At 35.0% G+C, this 24865-nt stretch overlaps 2 protein-coding genes across 2 annotated transcripts in view; both read left to right on the top strand.

The window, feature by feature from the left end:
* LOC121953560 (phospholipase B1, membrane-associated-like) overlaps window positions 1-15674 on the top strand; it is a 100475-nt gene extending 84801 nt beyond the window's left edge. The window contains exons 7-21 of the mRNA XM_042500727.1: window positions 4426-4460; window positions 5413-5503; window positions 6320-6378; window positions 6644-6711; window positions 6896-6939; window positions 7591-7711; window positions 8629-8680; window positions 8935-9015; window positions 10054-10119; window positions 11324-11415; window positions 12108-12189; window positions 12346-12447; window positions 13989-14084; window positions 15419-15490; window positions 15564-15674. Of these exons, the coding sequence (XP_042356661.1) occupies window positions 4426-4460; window positions 5413-5503; window positions 6320-6378; window positions 6644-6711; window positions 6896-6939; window positions 7591-7711; window positions 8629-8680; window positions 8935-9015; window positions 10054-10119; window positions 11324-11415; window positions 12108-12189; window positions 12346-12447; window positions 13989-14084; window positions 15419-15490; window positions 15564-15674 (1172 nt within the window). The remainder of the gene's footprint in view (window positions 1-4425; window positions 4461-5412; window positions 5504-6319; window positions 6379-6643; window positions 6712-6895; window positions 6940-7590; window positions 7712-8628; window positions 8681-8934; window positions 9016-10053; window positions 10120-11323; window positions 11416-12107; window positions 12190-12345; window positions 12448-13988; window positions 14085-15418; window positions 15491-15563) is intronic.
* A 2901-nt stretch (window positions 15675-18575) lies between these two features.
* larp1b (La ribonucleoprotein 1B) overlaps window positions 18576-24865 on the top strand; it is a 36242-nt gene continuing 29952 nt past the window's right edge. The window contains 2 exon segments of the mRNA XM_042500398.1: window positions 18576-19273; window positions 23093-23154. Of these exon segments, the coding sequence (XP_042356332.1) occupies window positions 18904-19273; window positions 23093-23154 (432 nt within the window). The 5' untranslated portion in view covers window positions 18576-18903.

Genomic DNA, 24865 nt, shown 5'->3' with positions numbered 1-24865 from the left:
TAAATTAGTTTTGAATTTTCAGTGCATTCTCACTAAAAACAACTGGAAGAAGTGATTATATGCAGTCTTTATTTGTTTAATTTTTTAACTTGTTGTACAAATTAAACTGTAAAAGATGAAAGAAAACACCAAATTAGGACTACACCTTCAAAAATTCATTTGTCTTTAGAAGTCCCTGTTTGATCGTTGTCCATCTGCATAATTTCTTCAGTTTCTAAATCACGATACTATGAACATGTATGTATGTGGTGAATATTATACTATCAGTTTGGCAAACTAAATGCATCACAGCTGCATTAGTCCTGAATTGTTTTTACTACAGATTATATATGTGATTATATATATGTATGCACGTCTCTCCTCCCCCTCTAATGTAAAAGGAAACCAAAAACAAACACAGAACAGAGAAAAAAAAGATATTTTAGATTTTTTGAGGTGGGGTTGTACCAGGCACTATAGATAAGTGACTCATAGCTCCATTAAAAAAATAATCTGGATTATCCCGTTAAATTACAGCTTCATATTGATCCCTATCAGCGTCAGGCGTACTTACATGTGAGCGACAGACACGACGGCGCTGAGCTTCGACTGAGTTATCAGGTGGATTTTGGTCAGCAGAGACTTCAGGAACATTTCCAGCGCTCGAGCTGATCTCTGCAGTTCAGGATTTTACACACATCCACAAATCTCTGCACAAAGCAAACCACAGTCAGTGTCGTCCGTCCATCCCTGACAGCTCGCTGCAGGACTGCAGCAGGAAACAGGTTGCATCACCTGCAGGGGTTTTTTGGGGTACATTTTTGAATTATTCACTGTTGCAGCTCTTGTTCTGTTAATTAATGCCTTATTTAAAGTAACGGTGTGTTAAACTGCAAAAACCTAGAAGAAATTCGCACACACTTTTAGTTTTTGGACAGTATCAAAATGGTTTATATATTATTTTGTAAAAAAAAAAACACTTTAAGTAGATTCAGTAAAAAGATCAGAACAGCAATTTCTTTAAGGTTTTAAACATGAACAAAATGCAGTGAAGTTAGACTGAGTGAGCTTCATTGTGTTTTTACATTAAAAAAAACACAGAAGAGATTTTTTTCTAATCATCACAGCCTGGGATATCTCAATAGATTGATAGATTTAGTTATTTATTTATGTATTTATTTATTCAAAATTATAACAGCGTGGGATATCTCAATAGATAGAAAGATTTAGTTATTTATGTATGTATTTATTTATTTTAATTATCACAGCGTGGGATAGGATATGTCAATAATCTGCAGCAACAAAAATGACTTAATTGGGTGGAAAACAGAAAAAAATTACTAATTCAGAGGCAAAAGCTCATGAAACCCAGAAATAATATAATGCATGCTTTTATGCTTTGATGGCTGTGAGGTCAAAAATGGCAGTTTGAATGTATTTCAATGGCGCATTTTTTTGCACTTAACAATATGAATGTAACATTTTTGTTTTTGGAGGTACTGTAGGAGCTGAGGTGGAAATCCCAAAATTAAATAAAAATACAAAATCTTTGCCAGAAATGTATGCCATATACATGAACAGAGCCAAAACTATTCAAAAAAAGCGCGTAAAATGAACAGTCAAACAGCCAAACAGGGTTAAAAGCAGCAACACACCTACAGTAGAGCATTACATATTTGTATATACATTCACACACACACACACACACACACTCACACACACACATATACAGTACATCCTGCAAATTTGTAGATTTATAAGGATACAGATGATCACAGGAACCGCCATCGCAATCCTCCCCACCTCTGCGTCCTTCTGCATGATCTTTTTGATGCGACTCTGGGAGCAAAAACAAAGATTTGAACACTTTTAGAGACATTTACATCATTTTTGTTAAACTGCTGGATTCAGGTGCTCCTCATAAACCTCTGCACCCTAAATTAGGTCAGTAAAGCAACATATAAAGAGCTGCTGGACACCTGAATTTTCCTTTCAGGGATAAATAAAATATCTTCTATATAAATGATCATTAAAAAGGCCCTAAAAGTGAGCTGTAATTGCTTTTTTAATGGTCCATGAGTTACATTTATTTATTTACTTAATAGTATATGACACCTGATGTGCCTCCCCTGTATGTGCATTTATCTATGGGTTTACATGATCTTAAAGTACATAAATGCCAAAGAAGAGTCGTAATAGCAAAGAAGAGCAAAACTAAAATAAAAAGTACTGCAGCACAGACCAATATGCAGCAATTTATGTTACAGATTTCAGGTATTTGCGATCAAAAGTCTCATAAATCATGCAAGAATCTGCTTACTATGCTGCCGATTTGTGTGTTTTCCTTCCTAGTTTCGTTTTCTTTACTTTCTTTGATTTAGTTTGTTCATTTTGTGTGTTTTTACAGCATAAATTTGCCTCTCTGTGTCGTCCAAATAAGACCAAAACCGAATATGTCTAATCTGTAAAGTGCATCTCAGTTTTGACGTGTGCAGCTGCAGATTTACCTTAAACTGCTAACTTCGTGTCCGTGCTGCAAACATCTCGAGTGTAACCCGGGTTTGGTAGAAATTTACGGTTGTCGGTCGTATTGTTTACTATGATGCACCACATTTCCGACAGCCCCTGAAAGCATCAGCTGCTCCTGAACGCCTCATGCTGTCTGAACGCAGCTCACCGTCAGCTTGTTTTTTCACCTTTTAACCGCTAAAATTCACCAAAATAAAGTCTGCACTCACCGGAGGAAACCGTACATTATATATTCTCTTCGGTCCGGGCATTTTATTCGCTTCAATCCGCGCGCTTCGGTCACATTTTTCATGTTTTTACCGCAAACCGCCTCCGCGTCCATTTGTTTACCTTCACCTGAAAAACGCACCTGAGGTCAACCCGGCGTGACCCCATAATGACGTCATGACCCCCGTACTTTAATTTTATGTAATAAAAATACATTAGAAATATTTTTTTTTTAAACTCATCAAATTAAAGAAATCCAAAGTTTTTAGAAACGCTGTACCTGTTTTTTATTTTACATTAAATATAATAATTTGAATTATATTACAGTTCAGAAGTTACGTTAAGTGTAAACATAAATTTGTGATATAAAAGAAATGGATAGCCTATTATAAATACATTTTTGGAAAACTATACGCTGACAGAAATTAAGGGACACATGGGTCTGTTTTTGGTTATCTTAGGTGAGTATCTCCCACTTTTGGTCCAGTTTCTCATTTTCACTTCAACATAAACACTAAAAATAGTTTCTCTTTTACGTGAAAACATATTAGCCGTGTCGGTGAACTGCAGACCGAGTAAAAATATGTTTTTGGCGGAAAAGAGATTATTTTATTGGACTGAATTTTTTAATTTATTATAAACCTATATTGCATATATTCTTTTTACTTTACTATGAACATCTGTAAGTTTACTATTTTGCGCACCACCATTATCTTCAATTGAAGTGCTGCATAGCTCAGCTTACTTAAGAATATTTATCTTTATTTATTTATTATTATCGATATTTTATTTTCATTTTAGCTTGACTTTCACAGTACTAGTTATGCATATTTCATGCATCACAATATTAAAGGAAATTTCTTGCAGCGAACCTATTTTATGCTATGCCAATATCTACTTGGCAATAATAATAAAGAGAAGATAATAATAATAACAATAATAAAGTGTATTGCTCTCTGCAGTCTGCAGAAACAATGAATGAACAATGTGTGAATTGACACAAGAAATCTGAATTCAAAGTCCACTTATTAGCTTTTTGTCAGTTTAAAAGTCTCGAGGTCTTTATCAGCTGATGGAGAGATAGAGTTAAAAGCTGGAGAAAAAGCTGACGAGGCGTGAACATAATACACACTTGATTTATTTTTGAAGCTAATTTGGTGTGTTTCACAGTCTGAGATGTTAGGGTTAAATCTGTGTGAATTCATCCAGCCGTGCTGACATTCACACCTTCTTCTGACTTATTGTTAAAGAGTTAAAGAAAGCTTTATTTGCAGAGCACATTTCATACAACAGGGCAACTCAAAGTGCTTCACAGAGCAATAAGATATAAAAACGTGATAAATGATACAGATTTACAATGAAAGAGGAAAGAGATAAGATATAAAGGTAAATTTAATATATGACTCTGCTGGGAGGATCTGCTGCACTAATGACTGCAAAGGTCAAAGATAAAGTTGATCAGTGGTCATTAGGAAGAACATTTAACTACAATAGAGCTTCAGGACGCCAGCAGGACGACTCGGTATTTTTAGTCTGTATTTGTACTCGAAAGACGACAGCATGTTGACAACATGTGTGCTGTTTGCAGTTTGTTTATCAGCAGCACGTCCACTAAACGGTAAGTGTTAAAATGTGTATGAGGAGTTTAAGAAAATGAGTCTCAGCTTTACAGTAACTGGAATAAACCGCGACCGTTTCTCTCTCTTGCAGGCTACACTTTACGGGAAGAAGATATTTTCAACCAGGTATTGTTTCATTTAAAACATTTAACTGTGAAACCTGCATGAGATTACAGGACTGTTTCGTTCTGGTCTGCATTTTTTTATCACCAGTTTCATACATTATCACATGTTTGTTTGGTTTAAGTTTTCTGTACGTAAAATGTATTTGTTTAAAAACTGTTGTTTCTTCATAATTTACACAAATGTATAAACAAATTAAAACTGACAGTAATTAGTCTGAGAGTATAAAAATGAAAACTGCTGCTGAGGCCAAACTTTGGAAACTAGTGCAGCATCACTTTTCTTGCGCTGCTTTCGGATGCCTTTCACACATATTTGAACCTCTGAACCTTCAGCAAATTATTGTAATTTCTTTCAGAAACATGGAGGAGGAAAAGGCAATGAGCATCATGGTCAGAAATCTTCCACAAAATTTGTAGATATAAAAGATTTAAAAAATAAAAAAGCTGGAAAAAATGTCTAGGGAAAAACAAAAAAGCTAGGGAAAAATTATTTTCATGATTTTCAGAGTTACATTTTTAAAGTTATGCTACATATATGTATATATATTTATAATTTCAAGCACTTTTCCTAAGTATTGTTTTCCCTTTTTTGTTTTAATTTGGGTTTTTTTGGGGGGTTTTTTTGTCGCTAGTTTTTGGGGAATTTCCTTGTACTTTTTTTCCAACAAATTTCCAGGTAATTAGTTTGTTAATTTTGGGTGATTGCTCAGTGCCGACTCACAATGTTTTTGAAAGAAATCAAGCTGCTGCAGGCTGAGGCAGTTTCATTCAGCACTGAACCAACTTAAAAAATCCTAACTTCCATAATTACTTAGACTCAGAAACATAAAAACATTTGAAAATCAGGCTCAGTTTGAAAAACAAATGTTACCCTTTAAACACGCTCAACACATTAACAGTGAGAATTTGTTTGTTGTTTTTTTTTGTTTGTTTGTTTGTTTTTTTACCTGCAGGATATTTTTGGACCAGATTTTCTTCGGCGTCCTCTGCATCCTCTGTTCCATTGTCCTGATATGAGTCCGTCTCCAACCGTCCCCACTTCAGGTGAGCATCACCTACATTTACTCAAATTCTGTACTTCAGCACATTTTGAGTTATTGTACTTTTATACAACTTTATACTGTCACAGTCGAAACTGAATCAAATTTTGTATTGAAAATAAGTGTATTGAAAATAATTCCGTCTTTGTGTTTGGTTTTGTTTTTCATAGTAGCATCAGGACAAAAAAAATGGCATTTAAAGGGTTAAAATTCTGCAAATTAATGAAATTTTGCTGCGATGCATGATAGTTTTTTCAACTGATACCGATAAACCGATAATTTTCAGCTTCTCGTGGCCGATAAGATACATAAGCGATAATTTCTTTTTATTTGTTTTTCATTACCTGAGCGTATGAAAGTGCATTTTCATTTAAAAAAAAAAGACATTTCAGGCAAAACGCTGGAAAATCACATTTTTGTAAAAGAAAGTCATGACGCTAATGCTTTTGTACTTAAAACTAAAAATTTAAATGCATGACCTTTACAAGTATTTTTACACCGATATTTCTACTTTATATTTGTTCTTAAATACATTTATTGATGAATACACCTACATCAAAGCGGTTTATTAAAGCTTAGTCAGCTGACTACTTTTGCTGTTTGTATGTTTTTAGGAATCTTCGATCCTCTGAACGTTTCATTTGTGAATGTTAGACTGAATATTTGCACGTAGAGGGTGGAGCATCTGTGTGTCGGCCCTGACAGAGATATTCTGCTCCTGATTTTGGTTGTAATATTGCTATTATTTCTTTTCAAAAGGGCTAAAGATTGATGTGTCCGTCTTTAATCTGACTGTGTCCTTGTTTGTCTTCTGTTTCAGTTGAATATGTCAAAGCTGCAGACGTCAAAGTCATCGCTGCACTGGGAGACTCCTTAACTGTGAGACACGTGCTGTTTTTCTACCAAAATAAATAAATACATAAATAGAAATAGTTACAAACGTATTTATCTCTTTAAGTTTAGTTGGGAACTCTACTGGTTTCTACAGGCATGGACATCATGACAGTTTGACATTTGCTGTTAGAAACCATTACAGGCTCAAGATAACTTAAAGGGTCAGGTTAGCACTAAAGATAAGAAGAAAAATATGTATTTTTTAATTTGATGGTGTCCCTTTAAGAATATTCTCTGTGTTTTATTGCAGACAGCTATCGGCGCCAACGGTTCCACGATTTTATCGATCCCTTTTGAATTTCGTCACGTGTCTTGGAGGTAAATCTGCTACAACCTCGTTCAATGCCCCATTTGAGGTTATCACTAAATGTTTTAAACCTTTTGCTGATTGTTTTGTGACAACAGTTTACTACATTAAACTTTATCTTATCTTTCCAGTCACATTATAACTGTTGTTATGATGATTTTGTTTACCGGTCTGACTTCCTTCTTCTGTGTGCAGCATCGGAGGATATGGGACTTATCAAAATGTCATCACGCTGGCAAGTAAGTTAGTTTAAAGTACAAAATAATCTCATTACAATTAGTAGCTATGAATGACCACAGATACAAAATCTGGGTTAGTTTGGATTAAGATTTGTTAGTTCAGATTATCTGACGCAGGACAGCGAGATAATTCAGGTTAATCTCACCTGCAACAATCTGTTACACTTTGGCTGAGATCGAGTTTATTTCTGAAATCAGCACGCTGGCATGAAATTTCCCACAGACTGATTTAAAAAAAAAAAAAAAGAAAGATGAAAAAATTACCAGAAAATTACCTTAAAAAAGAGAGACAACCATTAGAAACAAAAGCAAATAACTAGGGAAAAATATATTTATATATATACTTATTATAATAATCCATTTAAAAAAACGTTTTATTTAATCAGTTTTTTTCAAATTCTTTCCTATTTTTGCTATTTCATTTTTATTTTCTTTTTTGTGCTTATTTCAGGTCATTTTTTGTAGATTTTTCATTGTTTTTTTGGCCAGTTTGCGGTAGGTTTCAAAGGGTTAAAGGCCCTCTCTCTGTCAGGATGACCTTTTGTACCAACACAATCTGTGTCCTAATAAAGTTTTTTCATTTGGTAAATATCGGAGAAATTAAATGACAAAATCACAACATCCTTTCTGTTTCATTGTTTGATTGTCCAGATATTTTTAAACTCTTCAACCCCAAACTGCTCGGTCCGTCCCCCGTGTGGACCTTCAACGGTGTCCCAACGACTGTCAACGAGACCGGCTTCAACTTCGCCGTCACCGGCCACAACACGCTGTAAGACTGTGGACTCTCACACACACTTTGCATTATATCTGGATATTTTATTTGTTTTATTTTTACTTTTAGCAGCAGCTCTACAGCTCACAGTCGCTTCCTCATCCTTCAGACGCCACAGTTTTTACCTCAGAAGGCTGAAATTTGTCACATCGCCCTCAAGATTTAAAAAAAACTTGCATTTTTCTCCCCACAATTAAAACATGAAAGTAGCAGAAGACTTTTATTTTATTTCATTTTATTTATTTATTCATTTATGTATTTTATATAAAAGGGACTGTGTACAGTTTAAAACATAAATGTTACCATTGATGCACTGTACCAGATTACAGCTTTGAGCTAATTTGCATCTGCAGTCCCTCAGCAGGTCAAAATAAATACACAGCACCGTGACATGATTACACAAAGGTGATCAAGTCAACACACTGTAAATTCATGCAGAAAAAGCACAAATTGGTGCATAAAAATTCACCAGAATGCAGGAAATTGTTTGAAAAAGTGTTTGATGCTCAAATTTTGGGGGGCAGATGACCCCCAAACCCCCCATTTCATGTGTCACAAAAATAAAAACAGATAAAGAGAGGAAGTAAAAACGTAAATAATAAGAAGTAACTAAGATTAGAGTAGAAGTAAAAAAAAAAACTTTACAGGAGCAGTTAAAGACAAAATTACAGTGTAGTTTATGTAGACAGCGAGAAGCACAATCACATATAATATTATTACGTAAATTATTACATAAAGTATATCATTAAAGTAATTAAAAGATAATTTTCATGTGACTGTAAGAAACGTACGGAGACACTAAATGCCTTCATAAAGTTCAAAGATCAGAATAATGACAGTTGTAAATTTGATAATGTTTTATTGATGTGAATATAAACGCTGACTCAACGGTGTGTTTGTGTTTCCTCCCACAGAAACGTCTCAGATCAGATTAGACACATGATCGACACGTTCAGGTCGTATCCAGTAAGTCTCAGTCATCATCACCCTTTTCTTCTTTGTGTAATGTCATATGATAATAATAATAATAAGAAGAAGAATTTTATTTATAAAGCCGAATTAAGGCCAGACAGAGAGAAACAATTACAAAACAAAAATAACAACAACGCCCATGCTCACAAGAGTGAATACACTTCAAAGAATAAAAGCAGTAAACATGGAAATAGTAGTACTAATAACAGCATTCAACACGATGTTAACCAGCAAATCTTCTTTTTCAGGGTCTGAACTATGACGAGGACTGGAAGGTGGTGACGATGCTGATCGGCATGAACGACATCTGCGATTACTGCAAAGACAAAGTAAGATCTTTGTTTTCTCAGATGTCTCTTTGTTGTGCTCAGCTGGAATTTAATCGTGTACTTCAGTGTGTACTTCAGTGTGTACTGCAGTGTGTACTGTGTCAGTTCACCGTGACCTTACTGCTGGGTGCGGTTACAGGTGAAACTCTGCAGTTCAGTGACGGTGGGTGAGGTCAGGCAGAGAAACACCGCTTTTTCCAGTTTGGATACATTACTCTTAAAATATGATGAATGCCATGCTGGAAAAATTACAAAAATTAAAGGGCAATATCTGCATTTTTGACCTATTTTCCAATATTTCTGTGTCAAAGTGACTAACTTGAACAATGATTTTTTTGATATTGGACTGTTTATTTCAGTAAAGTCTGTTGGGTGTGTTTTGGATTGTGATTTCAGGGCTGATTCTGGTTTAAAAAAGAGTATCATACTTTTTAAAGAATTAAATTTATCAAGCAGTGTGTGTTTCAGAGAAAAAGGTGACACACTGTTAGTGGGTAGACTTTTATTTTATTTTATTTTATTTTATTTTATTTTTATTTTATTTTATTTTATTTTATTTTATTTTATTTTTTTTTTTTTTATTTATTTATTTTTTATTTTATTTTATTTTTATTTATTTAATTTTATTAAAAAATATTACTTACTGTTTTTGGCTATAAGGTTCCAAAACTGTATGATGTATTGCCAAAATATGTGTAAGTGGTTTCCTTTCCTCTCTCTCTGTCATGTGACTCATAGAGGTCACAGATTAGGATCTGTTTTATTTCGGATAACGGGGGTTATGTGTAACCTATAAAGAATTTTATGTTGAATTTCTGTCACTCAGAAAAGTAGAAAATGCTTTTTCCAGTCATCCTCATCATGTGAATCGTCCAGTTTCTTCCTGACATGCAGTGAATTTGCCTCTTTAGGTAGAGTTGGGCCAAACTACCTGAAATCTATGAATCTATACTCCTGATAACAACCAGTAACAACCCTTTAATGTGCAGCCAGGATTTAAGTCTGACCCTCTTCTTCTTCTTCTTCTTCTCTCCACAGACTCTGTTCTCTCCGGACAACTTCATTCAGCACATGACAGAAGCTCTGGACTTGATGATGAACGAGGTGAGATTTAAAGACTAAAAACACGATCAGACACTAAATTAAAAGTCCAGCAGTCACACCAGGCTGTTAGTATAAATGACATAAAATGGAAACGCTCAAAGAAAATATAAGTACTGTTCTGGGTTTGACGGAGTTAACGTTAGTTCCTGCAGAGATCGCACATACAGTTTTTATATATGTTTGGACTTTTGTCAATATGGACATACTACTCACAATCTTAGCTCCTTAAGAGTCTCTGCAATTCAATCATTCAGTTAATTTTACCGAAACCTCGAGCATCAAAGAAGACGGTGTTATTGGCATCGTGAAAGAAAGACGTAAGAAAAAGATCAGTAAATGTAGAGGAGTATTTTTAAAAAAATGAAGGAAAAAATTACAGTGAACTATATTCATAATTAGCATAATTCGTTATATTTTAAATTATTTTACAGAATTTTTAAAAAACATTTTAAGCTTTTTTCCGGTCATTTGTGCTTATTTGTGGTTATTTTTTTCTGTCTTGTCTTTGTTTATTTGCTTTTTTAAATTTTTTATTTTTTGAGTAATTTTCTTGAAAATTTTCACAAATTCACTGCAAATTACTGGATCATTTCTTCTTTTGTTGCTCTTTACCTTCTTCCCATGTTTTGGAATAAAATAAAGCCATTGAGCCCAGGTCTCAAAGGGTTAAATACATAAACTGATTGTATTTTCCAGTCTTTTGAGAAAGGAAATAAAAGACGCCTGTCCCTGTCCCGAATATAAGCAAATAATATCCCAGCCATTAATTGAAGTTTTATGGCATGCACAGTATTTGTTTAAAAATGACTTTCCAGCACTGATCTGGACAGACATCAGCGTCCGTAAAGGTCTGGTGTTAAACGTGGCTAAAAATAGGAAAATATAAAGCGAGGGCTCAACTCCTCTTACACAATCTATTCACGCAGCCAGTTTCAATGATAAAAACTCCCATAAAGATTAAATACTGTCTGTAAACTGTGTTGCTTAAGTTGTGAATGTATTGTGAAGCCTTTTGTTTGCTCTGTCTTTGTGTCTGCGTCTTTTTCTGTACAAATGTTGAATAAACAGTTTCTTCATGGGAACAGTTTGTCCTCCGCTGCCACAATGAAGCTATGATTTCTGAGAGTGGACATGCGGACATGCGGACAAAAAATGATTTCAGCGTTGAGACATTATTTAACGTCAGTGTAACTTCTGGTTTCAGATCCCCAGGACGATCGTGAACGTGGTGCAGATTCTTTCCATGAAGCCTCTCAGACAAGTTCAGAGGCCGACTCTGGGCTGTCAGCTGCAAAAGTGACCTTTGACCTTTTTTTTTTTAACCTGTTCATATAAAATCTCTTAAATCACACTGCAGGATCTAAATGCAAAACTATATAAAATGACTCAAGTGTCGTGTTTAAGAACATATTCAACGTACTTTAATTGAGTATTTCCACTTTATGAAACTTTCTCTAATTCTGCTCCATAACATTTATTTGACACCTTTTTTTTTGTGTAACTTCATCGGTAAAATTTTAAAGATCAGGTTTAAATTTAAAGTAGGTTTTATTTTACTTGTAAATAATGAATAGTACTATAATTATTATTTATTGTTAAGTTGAACACATCCTAATTCCCTATATATATATATATATATATATATATATATATATATATATACATATTTATATATATATATACATTTTTACTTAATAATATAATATATTTATTATTATTATATAATATTAATATTATTTTAAATTATATTTATTATTTATTTTTTTTTTATGTTGTGCAGTGATTAAATGGGGGGTTCATTTTCAGTAAAGTTATTTTACCTGAAAATAATAACTTGTACTATAATTATTACTTATTGTTGACTTAAACATGCTTTTTATTTACCTTGTTTTGTTCATCATAATAATAGGATTTAAAGTCCATAATTGATGTGATAATCTGCTAATTTGATAATCCAACAGTGTGATAATCTGCTAATCTGCTCGCAGGCGTTTCTGCTCGTGCCTCGTTCGGCCTGAAGAAAACTCCGCTGAGCTGGCAGAGCTGGTCGAGATGAACGTGGAATTCCAGGTGAGTCAGTGATTTCATGAACAAGATAATGAGAAAATCATGTCCCTCTCAGCTCAGTCCTCAGTTATGTCCATCGTTCAACCCAAAAAAGCACATTGTGGTGATGTTGTTCCATCAGGCAGCGAAAATCTCTGACGTGATTTCTCTTGTTCATAGAGGAGATTAAAGAAGCTTCTTCACGGCGATCGTTTCTTCAAGAAGGACTTTGCTGTTGTTCTGCAGCCTTATTTAGAGACCGCAAGACCTCCGAGACTTCCCGTGAGTCACACACACACTTTAAAATTCAACCCTAACCCTAACCCTAACCCCTAACCCCTAACCCTGACCCTGACCCTGACCCTGACCCTAACCCTAACCCTGACCCCTAACCCCTAACCCTGACCCTGACCCTAACCCTAACCCTGACCCTGACCCCTAACCCCTAACCCTGACCCTGACCCTGACCCTAACCCTAACCCTGACCCCTAACCCCTAACCCCTAACCCCTAACCCTGACCCTGACCCCTAACCCTAACCCTAACCCTGACCCTGACCCTGACCCTAACCCTAACCCTGACCCCTAACCCCTAACCCCTAACCCTGACCCTGACCCTGACCCTAACCCTAACCCTAACCCTGACCCCTAATCCCTGACCTTGAATTTAATTATGGATGTGCCTTTTGCCTTTTGTTCTCACTAATTATCATTAATAGGGGTCCCAAACACACTATGCTGAAACTCTTTTGTCATTATTAAATTATTTCATATATGTTTATACAAATTCCTGTGAGATGGTTTATTTGTACACACATGAAATTTTCGGCAAAGACTGGAAGTTGTGCGCAAACGCCACCTAAGGGATGAGACCACATGGGGGACCTGATGGGGGCGTTATTATTAAAAGTCAGCTTTGAAAAGTCATAACTACTACGATCCATCTATACTTCTAATACTGACAAAATATATTTTCTGTTGTAAACCTCGTTTGTAAATTTATATTGAAATTGCTCTATAGGGGGCGCCACCACAGTACTCTGATTTTTATTATCTGATATCTGATTTTTTTAACACATTTTTGACATCTTCTTAGCTTCTTCTTTGTTTAGACGCCGATAACAAAAGTTTGTTTGTGTAAAATCATATTATTTAGTATTTATTTATATAAATAGACGTAGTCCACAAACGTTGGGCAAATCATCACAAAATTTACAAGATATGTTTAAATAAGTATCTGAGACAAGTTTCATTCAAATCAACTACTAAGGGGCTCTGCAAATGCAAAAAAAAGGACGTGACATAACACAAAAAGAGACTATAAATCAGATTTTTTTTGTCCAGTCATTACAAAACTCAAATTGCACCACCAGTTTCAAATGTGCACTGGCATGGTGTAAAATTTAGCCATTAACTAATGACAGTTTATCCAAACATCACCAAACTATGTGGATAGTATTAATTAAGCTTTTGAAGCATCTTCCCAAAATTTTGTCACAATTGACTAATATGTGTCGACGGCATGACCCAGCAAAGATTTGATCTTACCTGAATCAAAGTCTGTCCCAGTGTCATAAAACCTGTGATTTTTAATTTTGTTTTCTGATTTGTTTAATGTTTATCTGTGTTTTACTGTACAGCACGAGTATGAAAAGTGCTGCACAAATAAATTTGCTTTATTTAATGTAAGTGTTTGAAACTGTCAAAGATCTCGATCCCTCGCAGCTTCCATACGGGCTCGGACCTCAGAATCACCACTTGTAACTGTATTTACTTATTAATATTTTGGGTCTGATTTTCTCTCTGTTTCTTTCTGTAACTTCAGGACGGGACGATTGATGTGAGCTTCTTCACGGCAGATTGTTTCCACTTCACGATTAAAGGACACGAGGAGCTGGCAAAGGGACTGTGGAACAACATGGTGAAGTTTTACATTTTTACTTTGTCCAGATAACTGTTAAAGGTGGCTTTAAATTCGCTAAAAGTTTGGTTTAGACGAGGTTCTCTGACTATGAGGGCAATTGAATTCCTTGCTGAATCACTTGAAATACAGACTAACATTTTGATATTTGTATCAACAGTTTTTTATTTATCTTTTATTTTTAGAAGAATGTACAATAAAAGCAATCACCAGCGGGTGAAACACACACACATAACAGTACAGTGAGAATAATAGTATCCCCCCAAACACATAAAAAAACAAAAGAAACAATCAAAAATGTACAAAAGCAGCAACAAACTTGTAAGTAATATGTCCTTAACCCTTTGAAACCTGAGCAATTTGGTTTGTTGTCTTTCAAAAATAAGAAAGAAGGCAACGAAAGGTGAAATGAACCAAAGAATAGCAAGAAATTAGTTAAAAATACTGGAAAATGACCTGGAAATTAGTAAAACAAAACAAAAAAAGTAAACATTGAACCACACTTACGAACAGTTATCAAAAATTTGTTTATATCTCGATGTGTACTAAAGATATCGACCAACGAGCTTCAAAAAAAGTGCAAAAAAGTTTTTAAAGTGCTTAAAAATTATAATAAATCTGTAACACAATTTCAAATATTTAATCATGATAATTATAAATATATATTTTCCTCTAGATTTTTTCTTTTAAATTATTTTTTAAATTTACTAATATCGTGAAATTTGTGGAACACTTCTCACTAATTTGCTCATTGCTTTTTTCCCCCAAATTTAAAAAAAAAAAATGCATCAATTTGCTCAGGCTCAAAGGTTTAAATACTCGTTAATGGCATCTAAAAGCAGCGTAGTCATATGGAAAGTGATGTTGCTCCAGGTTTCAAAGGGTTAATTAACGGTGTGCCTGTGTATCCACAGAGGCTCATAGCCAGAAATAGTCCATTAATGATCATCTCTTGAAGTTTTCCAAGAAAATAAAATAAACCAAATAATGTAAAAATATAACTACAATCACGTTTTTCCAGAGTTAATCTCTCGAAAGGCAAAAAAAAAAGTTATTTTTGGTCTAAAAAGAGCTCAAAAGTTTGAGAAGAACCATTTTTCCAATGGCAGGAGTTTGCATTTCTTGGCAAAATATGCTACAGTAATTATACATATAAAATAGTTGTAATATTAAAGGGACTTTCACTGAGTTTTATCAAATATTCTGTTTGCGTTTAGAGTTAAACAACAGTATATTAAATATTCCATCACTGAATTTAAACATCTCACTGACTGACAGAAAAACATGTACAAAAAGTTGTTTTTTTGACCCTCAAAATGTAACTTTTTCCTCAGTTCCAGCCTGATGGAGGGAAACAGGCGATAACGACACTTTCAGAGCCGATAAACCTCATCTGCCCGACAAAGGTACGACACGATGAAGATTTCCCTGTTAGTTGATGATATTCATATGAACACGTTTTATTCATGTTTTCTTCAGGAGCATCCGTACATCTACACCAGACCCGGGGTGGAGTCGTCTGCACCGACGCTGAAACATTTCTCCGTGGTGCCGATGCTCTCTGTGTTCGTCCTGTTTAATTATCTGTAGCTCAACAGGCAGAACGACGACACGACTCACGAAAACGAAGGTTTGATTCACACTGATCACACTGATTGATATGAAAATTGCCTAAAAATTATATTAAAAGAGAGGAGGGTTATTAGAAAATGATCAAGAAAAGAGGGGAAGTGTCCAGAAAACTGTATTTATAATTATAATAATTTTATATTTAACATTATGATACAGGGAAAAGAGGTTGAAATATACAATATATGTATTTATTTTGGGGGCTATTTCCCTTGTTTGTTTGTTTTTGTTTCTTTCTTATTTTCAGGTATTTTACTAATTTTTTGCTATTTTTGTGCCATGTATTGTTTCTTATTGCCCTCTCCTCATATTTAAAAAAAAATCAAACCAATTTTCTTAGCTTTCCAAGTGTTGCTTTTTTTTCAATACATTGGCTAATATACAATATTTACATGTATCCTCTTCTGTGATTACACACACTCAAAATGTTTTTTGGCATTTGCTGAATTTTTAGTAAATATGTAAATAATAAACAAACAAACAAATAAATAAAAATTACTAAAAAAAATTAAGCTAAATATGTCAGCGAAGCCAAATAAAAAAATCTTTTTTTCACCAAGTCTGAACATGCTCTTAAATTTATTCAGTCATTTACTTTTGGGGAAAATATTACCAGAAAACATTTGTACGGTGTGTTTTTTTTTTTTTTACTTGTCTGGCACATTTATTTTTATGTTGACTTTGACCTTAATAGATTTAATTAATCCAGCTGTTAAACACATTTATGCTTAGAGTTATTTGTCACTGTTTCATTGCATCATTATCTGTTATCTCTTGTCTTAATGTTTTAAATTTAGCTTTCATTTAATGTTTTATTTAGTTTGTTTACAGCCTTCAGATTGAAAGTAACCAAACATAATTTTGTTTTACATCTACAATGAAAAATAAAGTGTCTTATCTACACACATGTTTGCTCTCATACTGTACACATATTTTTACACAAACTCTTTGTCCTTCGTGTCGGTGCGCACACAGTCATTCACAACAAACACTGTCATGTCACAGAGCGCAAAAAGACGAATATGGCGCTCTGTTTATGGCTCATGTTGTCTCTAAAAGGTTGTTGTTGTACTTATTTAGCAGGTTGTGTATCTTTCTACACTCTGATATAACAGTGATGCGACAAACCTGAGATTTGAATGTTCGGTGGTCTGATTTGCAAATGCTCTGATTTGGATAAACTCCAAACTGAAATGTGACTGTTGAGGCATGAATACAGCCGTCTGTCTTATTTACTTTACTCATCACTGACAAACAGTCCAACAGCACAACAGCATTTGGGTACGTTTGTGGTACAAACACAGCGGTGGAATGTCACATGTTAACACAGTAAGTACATTTACTTAAGTACTTTACTAACAAACAATGTTGAGTACTTGTAGGCCTCCTTTACGTGAGTATTTCCATTTTATGCTACTTTATACTTTTAATGCACTTCATTCCTGGAGTAAGTACACTGTTGTGTGTTTTTTTATTCTTATGTTTTATTTATGTTATATTCTCTATACCCTTGTGTATCAGTGTTTCTTGTGTTATGAGATAAGCTACTGCACCTCAAATATGTATTTATTAGAATGTATTATTTTTATATACATTTATTTATTTTATCTGTATTATTATTAGGTTTTAATTTTTAGTACTCTTGCATGTAAAGCACTTTGAGCTGCATGTTATGTATGAAAGGTGCTATAAAGATTATTATTATTATTATTATTACTCCACAATAGTACCCTGGATTATGAATACTTCTTGTTCTTACAAGTAAGTATAAGAATAGAAGTTCTTATAAGTTACTATTTTACTAAAATACTTTTGTAGTGAAACTTCAAATACATAACTTTTACTTGAATCAGAGTATTGTTTTACTACAATAGTAGCCTACCCTAGATTATGAGTACTTTTTTTTTCTGATACTTCTGTACTTTTACTAAAGTGAGATTTTGAATACATGACTTTTACTGGTATCTGAGTATTTTTACACTGTTGTACTGCTTTTTTTTATTGTTTTACTAAAAGTATTTAAATAGACAAATAATTTTATGTATGAAAAGTGCTGCATAAATAAAATACTACTACTACTACTAAAAATAATAAATGATGATAATAATAATAATAATAATTATTATTATTATTACCACTCTACAATAATAGCATACCCTAGATTATGAGTACTTATTTTTTTATAAGTATATATGTTTTTCTAATACTTCTGAACATAGAAGTTCTATAAACATTCCAATACTTCTATAATAATAATAATAATAATAATAATATTATTATTATATTATTATTATTATTATTATTTATTATTATTATTATTATTATTTATTATTATTATTACTACTACTCTACAATAGTAGTGTATCCTAGATTATGAGTACTTACTTATTTTTTTATAAGTACATGTTTTTCTAATACTTCTGAACATAGAAGTTCTATAAACGTTCTAATACTTCTATAATAATAATAATAATAATAATAATAATAATAATAATATTATTATTATTATTATTATTATTATTGTGATTACTACTCTACAATAGTAGCCAACTCTAGATTATGAGTACTTACTATTTTTAAAAGTATTCTGTACTTTTGCTCGAGTGAGATTTTGAATACGTGACTTGTACTTGTATCAGAGTACTTTTACACTGTTGTACTGCTTCTTTTACTGTTTTATTATTTGTCGTTGCAGTACCGGCGTGTGGCCGCGGGGGGCAGCAGAGTCACTGTTTTTACAGGCACACAGCAGCAGCTGGCTGCACGAGCTCCTAGCTGGTAGCGTGGAGTTGAAACCAGAGACAGACAGCGAGGAGGAGGTCGCTGTACGAGTTTGTTTTTTAAGAAAAGTTACAGAAAAAACTCGCAGGCGAAGCAGCTCAGCGTGTGTCGGTTACATGGTGACAGCATACAGACTCTGAGGTAACTACTTGTTGATATGAAACTATCGATCCGGGCGGAAAACAGCAACATTTAGCTCGCGGACTCCTGCATGGTCGCTAGCTAGCTAACAGTTAGCTTCGGGAGCTACTTGGCTAGCTGCTAGCGAGGTCCAGCCCAAAAGTTGTTTACCCCAAGTTGTGGATGTGGTCTCCCCCCGAGCTTTTCGCGTACTTTCTCTGGGATAAGAGAGCAAGGACCAAATATTCACACTGGATTTAACACCGCGCGCTGTTAGGAAACTAGCAGGATGTCCACAGAGGTTGAGTGCAGTCAGGTCGGCTCGGGTTTGACAGCGGCGGCCAGCTCCGGCGGAGCGGAGGAGAACAACCAAAACAAGTCCGAGGGGGCTCCAGAGCACGAAGAGAAGCCGCAGAGAGGCTCCGAGAAGCAGCTAGCGGACGGCCACGGCTCCGAGGCGGACAAAAGCCCCGCGGACACGCACAAGAAATGCAAAGAAAACGATAAAGAAAATGACCAAAGCGGCAACGCTGACTCGGCTGTCGAGGCGGTGAAGAGGAAAGTTGTTGAAGCTCCTCCACCGAAAGTCAACCCGTGGACCAAGAGGACCACGGGCAGGGTGCCGAGCAGCAACATCAACTCCAGCTCCCATGAGAAAGGTGAGATGCTTCTTTTTTTGGTAAATTTCCATCATTGTCGTGACTAAACTGTGACAATATGGTTGCAGCCAAATGCAGCAGCAGCACGTTGTTGCAGCATTTTGACAGCCTCCCTGCACAAAAACCCACTTTACCCTCTCTCATACCCTTTTTATGCGTTGTAAAAATGTTCAATGAAGTGCTTAAAACTTGAATGTCAAGAGGTGTTGATGGTGGCATATTTGCCCCATCCCCCCCCTCTCCTGTGTGCTCGGGTTGCTCCCGAGCACCACGTGTTGATTGCTGACAACTGCTACTTCTTTTTAACTTAGCTTCCCCCTGCTAGCTCTCCCTCTGCCTGCTCCTTCTGCCATACACCGGGGACAGCTAATGTCGGTGAAATGCAGCGCGTAAAGAAGGACAATCAGAGCCCAAAACCAGCCTCATGTTTGTGCTGTGTCAGTGTAAAAAGCTAAGACAGCCAGGCTAACTGCTGCTGCTGCTGCCGTAAAGACACGTTTTGCATGTCCAATGGCCTGCCTGCCTGCAGGTCCTCCCACCAGCCTCCTGCTCTCCACTGTCACTAGTGAAAGTATGTGAACAAGGTGGTTGGACAGGTGGAGGAGTTTAAGTAGGTTAGAGTTGTAAACTAATGAATGTAATAACTTTGGGTGAATATAACCGTTTTTTTGATGAATCAGTTAATAATTGTGGAAAATGAAAAAAAAAGGCCCTTAGAAGAACTCCACAGCCACATTTTTAATGACAAAAAGTGAAAAAATACATTAAAAAAATCCACACATTTAAAGCTAAGGATGATATGTGATACAGGAAACAAATAGGGTAACGACTTTTATTTCAGTCAGTTATAGTAACACTCATAATGGCTCATTTGATACAGGAAATTAAGCTCAGTGTGCAGAGCAAAAGCCCCCTAAAGGACAAGATCAAACAATTTAAGTAATTAAAATTATTCTTAAAAAAGAAGTAATCGACTGATTACTTAAATTTCTGAAATGACAATCAAAAATGCCCATCACAAGTTCTGACATATTTGCCTAACTTATGGCTCTAATAAATCATTTGAAAATGATTAATTATGGCAGCAACTAATGCTATTTTTTAATGAGTAGATTTATATATTCTGCAGATTTTCTCTAGATATGAATATTATAATTGGTGCATTAAATTAATATGATTCTTGCCCTTAAGCACTATGCAGTCTTATATGGTCTTCTTTTTTAAAAATGTATATTCTTCTTATCTGGTGATGCGGTGCCCTATTAATTTGTTGTTACTTTTTCTTACCTATTTTTAACTTGACTAATGTTTTAACCCTAAATAAACCCATAATGACAAATAGTGAAAATAAATCCACACATTAAAAGTTAAGAATGATATATAATACAGGAAACATGTGGGGTAACAACTTTTATGTCAGTCAGTTATAATAACACTAATAATGGCTCATTTGATAAATGAGATGCAGCTCAAAGTGCTTTACAAAACCAAAGAACAGAAAAGATCAAATAATTTAAATAGTTAAAGTAATTACTTTAAACATATCATAATTTCATTACTTGTTTATTAAATTTGTGAAATGACAATTGTGAAAAATCACAAGTTCTGGCATTTTTGTTTAATGTACAGCTTAAACGATTGATTATCTCTTATAGTTGCAACTAGGTATTTTTTAATTAGCGGATTTATATAATCTGCAGATTATTTTCCAGATATTATTATAATTGGTACAATAAGTTGGCTTGATTCTTGCCTTTGAGCGCCATGCATTTTCTTTTTTTAATTTTTTAAAACTTTTTAAAATAAGTTTTTTCTTGTTTGATGACAGTTTTTATCATAATATGACACTCGGTATCATCTCAGATTTTGTCGAGCTGTTCTGTTATTTTCCTTTTACTCACTCAGTCATTATATTCACATTACTGATGATTATTTATCAAAAATCTAATTGTGTAAATATTTTGAAAGCACCAACAGTCAACCCTGAAATATCGTCACAATATTTATAAGAAGGTATTTGGTCAAAAATACCATAATATTTGATTTTTCCCATTTCACTCAGCCCTCATGACAATTTATTGATTTTATTTTGATTTATAGAAAAATGACGGTCTCAGTTTTCTCAGAAACCGAGGTGGCGTCTACAAATCTCTTGCTTAGTCCGACCAACAGTTAGAAAGTGCCAGATATTCACTTTGCAATTATATAAAACTTAGTTTCCCTGCAGCATGAACCCACGTTTGGCTATTGTTAGCCACATTTACTTTCTGTCAATATGATTGGCTTAACATTGTTGGATTTATATGTTTCTAGTTTGGCTGTTTGTTGTTGAGTTTAGTTTCGTGTAGTTTTTGTTGTTTGGTTTTGTTTTGTCTTTTTGAGTGTGGGTTGTGTTGGTATTTAAATTTGTTTTTGTAGGTTACTCTTTGTGATCAAAATTACATAGAATATAAAAAACAAAACACTTAATGAATTATCACAATTCTGACTAACAGATTTTTAACAATTGACAACTTTTTGGATATTTAAAGCTCGTATGTAAATATTAGTATGAGGGGCACATAATGAATCTCACACATTTGCCATGAGTAGTACTATCACTACTACTACTACTACTACTACAACTACTACTACTATTACTATTACTCATACTAATAATAACAATTTGGATTTAGAGTGACTTCTAAGGTGTCCAAGGCCAAATTACACTGTAAGAAAATAATAATAAATAAACCAAATGGAAATCAAAGAAAAAACCAACAACACAAGAACCGAAATACTGCGGCGACAACACCATGTCATAGTGATGTCATCACGTTAATTTTGGTTTCAAAAAGAGACTTTTAATTTAAAACAAAAAGTCTGCGTCTCAGTTTCGGGGTTGTGGAGTTTGGAGGACCTTTATCAGGCAGGGCGGGTGTAATGGAAGACACTGTTGCATTATGGGAAATGTAGGATTTTTCAGGATTTGCAGACTTCTCCCTACTTACATTTTAATACATCTGTTTTACATCTGTCTTGCGACCCCCTTGAGCTTGAGTTTAATAGTAAACTTGTGGATTCCCCCTTTAATAATTGACTATTGGATATCAGAATTTGATTAACTGATCAGCTTACTTATTAACCATTTCAGTGCTGTTTTACATGTTGAAAGGAACAAGCCAGCTGACATCTCATGTAAGAAAGTGTTCATAAGACGGCCGCTTCATTCTCGCGGTGACCTTTGTGTGTTTAAACGTGATCCAAATAAAACAGCAGCTTTGTTAAACTGGCAGAGCCGGACCAAGTTTGAGCCGTGAATGTGTGTCAGAGCTCAGGGAGTCCAGGGGGAGCTATATTCGACTCTGACGAGAGCACAGGCATCATTTTACAAGTGTTACTGTACAACCAGCTCCGAGGAGGGTGGACGTCTGCAGGCTCGCCTGAGCATACACCCATTCATGTCGGAGCCTCGGCCCCGCGCCTCTTATCAATCCCACCGTCCTCTGCAGAGCGATAGGCGCTGTCAGGCTGCAGCGGGCCACTCCCAGCGTGCAGCTGCCTGCGGAGAAGCAGCCGCATACCGCCGCTGGCTGTACACAAAACACCTTCAACTCGTTCAGTGGCTCGGTCCCTCGGGGTAGGGGAGGGTATTTATTCATTCTGCTCTGACAGAAATCCCCAAAGCTGCACAGCAGAGCATGCAAGAGTGCTAACTCTTTACTCCGGTGTTGAGCAACCAGCTTGCTGGGGTTGTTTGATTCTTGTTGCCAAAAAGGGATTAAAAAGACCTTGTCCTGTCAAGTATGATGATGTCACTTATTGATTCTGTATCTGCAGATCAACAAAACGCTCTGAAAGTGGTCCGTGCCAGCAAGCCCAGAACGAGAAAATCCAGCAAGGTAAATATTCTTTACTGTTGTGTTATTTGTTGTTTTTTTTCCCCAAAGTTTGTCTGTTAGATGACACAAACATTGAGTGTCGAAATACTGTCTGGCAGGTGCAGGCGTTGCCACTTTTTTTGGTTGACTTTTTTAACCCTTTAACACCTGGATTGACATCAGTTTTCTTGAGCTTCATTCAGACTCCTTTCACAATCATTTCATCCTCTGAGAATCAGTGAAAGAAAAAACAATAAGCAACTTTGCGAGATGTGTCACGCAAATGGCAACAAAAAACAAGTAAAAGGTGACAAGGATGAGGAAAATTATTGCAAATTTTCCAGAAATTTCTATTTATAATTCTCCTCATTATGTTTAAAATTGTGTTACAGAAAAAAGAAATCAGCCTGAAGGTCTTTTTTGTAACATTATACTAATTTCCAGGTAATTGTTGGCCGTTTATTGCTCATTGCCCTCCCATATTTTTGAAAGAAATCAAGCCAATTTGTTCAGGTTTTAAAGGGTTAATGTCTTTGCTTATTTATGAATTAGATGTGTTTATAATTCGGCTTCTTTTGAAACAAATCTTTTAAGTCTCTTAATTATGTATTTAAAATTATGTCACAGAACGTTACAGTTGTTTGTTTTTTACTTTACTTAGTTTCTTTTTTTTTTTACTTTTCAGTAATTTTTTTCTTTTTACTAATTTTTTGCTAATTTTTGGGCCATTTTGCACAGGTTTCAAAATGTTAATGCCCCATGTTATGTATGAATTTGATGTGTTTTTAATTTTGCTTTCAGTGCAAACTAATTCCAGGTTGTAAGTGCTGGTTTGTGTTTCCCGCGTCTCACCTGTAAATAAACCAACATGCTTGTTGGTGTTTCATATTTCAGCGCTGTAACTTCTGCCAGGCTGCGACAGCGACATGCAGGATGTGAAATTAACATCTGCCACCAGTCAAACGTTAGCTGCTTAAAGTTGGCTGTTTTGTTTGCTTTTCCAACCAGTTTTTGCCCTGAAGGGGGTTTAAATTAATGGTTGGGAGTGAATTTAATGAAAAGTAAGAATTTGAATGAACATGTCTCAATGACTTCACACAGGTAATGGTTATTTTAAAAACGTGAAACAGGTGTTATCAGCTGTCAGTGAACACAGAAAGTAGAGTTTTACTTAAATCATAACCCGCTGACCCAGAATGCAACCCGTCGACATTTTTGACATGGTCAAAGTCACGTGTCAGAGGTGACGGGTTACACCGAAGCTGCACTGTACTCACACACTGTTCGGACTGGCCCATATCTTTGTAGTCATTACCACAACATTAACACGATATTTTTACAAACTAATTAGGTTAGTTTTAGATCCAAATTCATTAATTTGGGTGCCAGAATGTCAGATGTTGGTGGGTTTTTTGTTGGGAAAGGTGCCACAGAGATAAAGGACACACTGAAGCTGTTACAGTTAGAAAGACTGAGTGTAAACAGAAGGTTTGTTTGTTTGTTTACAAGTAAACTCCACAGGGCAAATTCAATTCCCTGCCAAGTTTGAACAGAATCCCCATTTCAAAACATAAAATTCAGACACAAAAAAACTGCATCTGTAGTATTTATGTGTTCTGATACTGTTTTATACATTAATAATAAGTTTAAATCAGCATTGAAGCTGATCTATACTTTAAGATGTCATCAGGTGACAAGAAGGGAGATTTTTTAACTTTTAAGACCGGCTCTT

The sequence above is a fragment of the Plectropomus leopardus genome, chromosome 14 (assembly GCF_008729295.1).
Source record: "Plectropomus leopardus isolate mb chromosome 14, YSFRI_Pleo_2.0, whole genome shotgun sequence".
NCBI classification, from domain to species: Eukaryota; Metazoa; Chordata; class Actinopteri; order Perciformes; family Serranidae; genus Plectropomus; species Plectropomus leopardus.
This window is presented reverse-complemented; position numbering and strand designations above follow the sequence as displayed.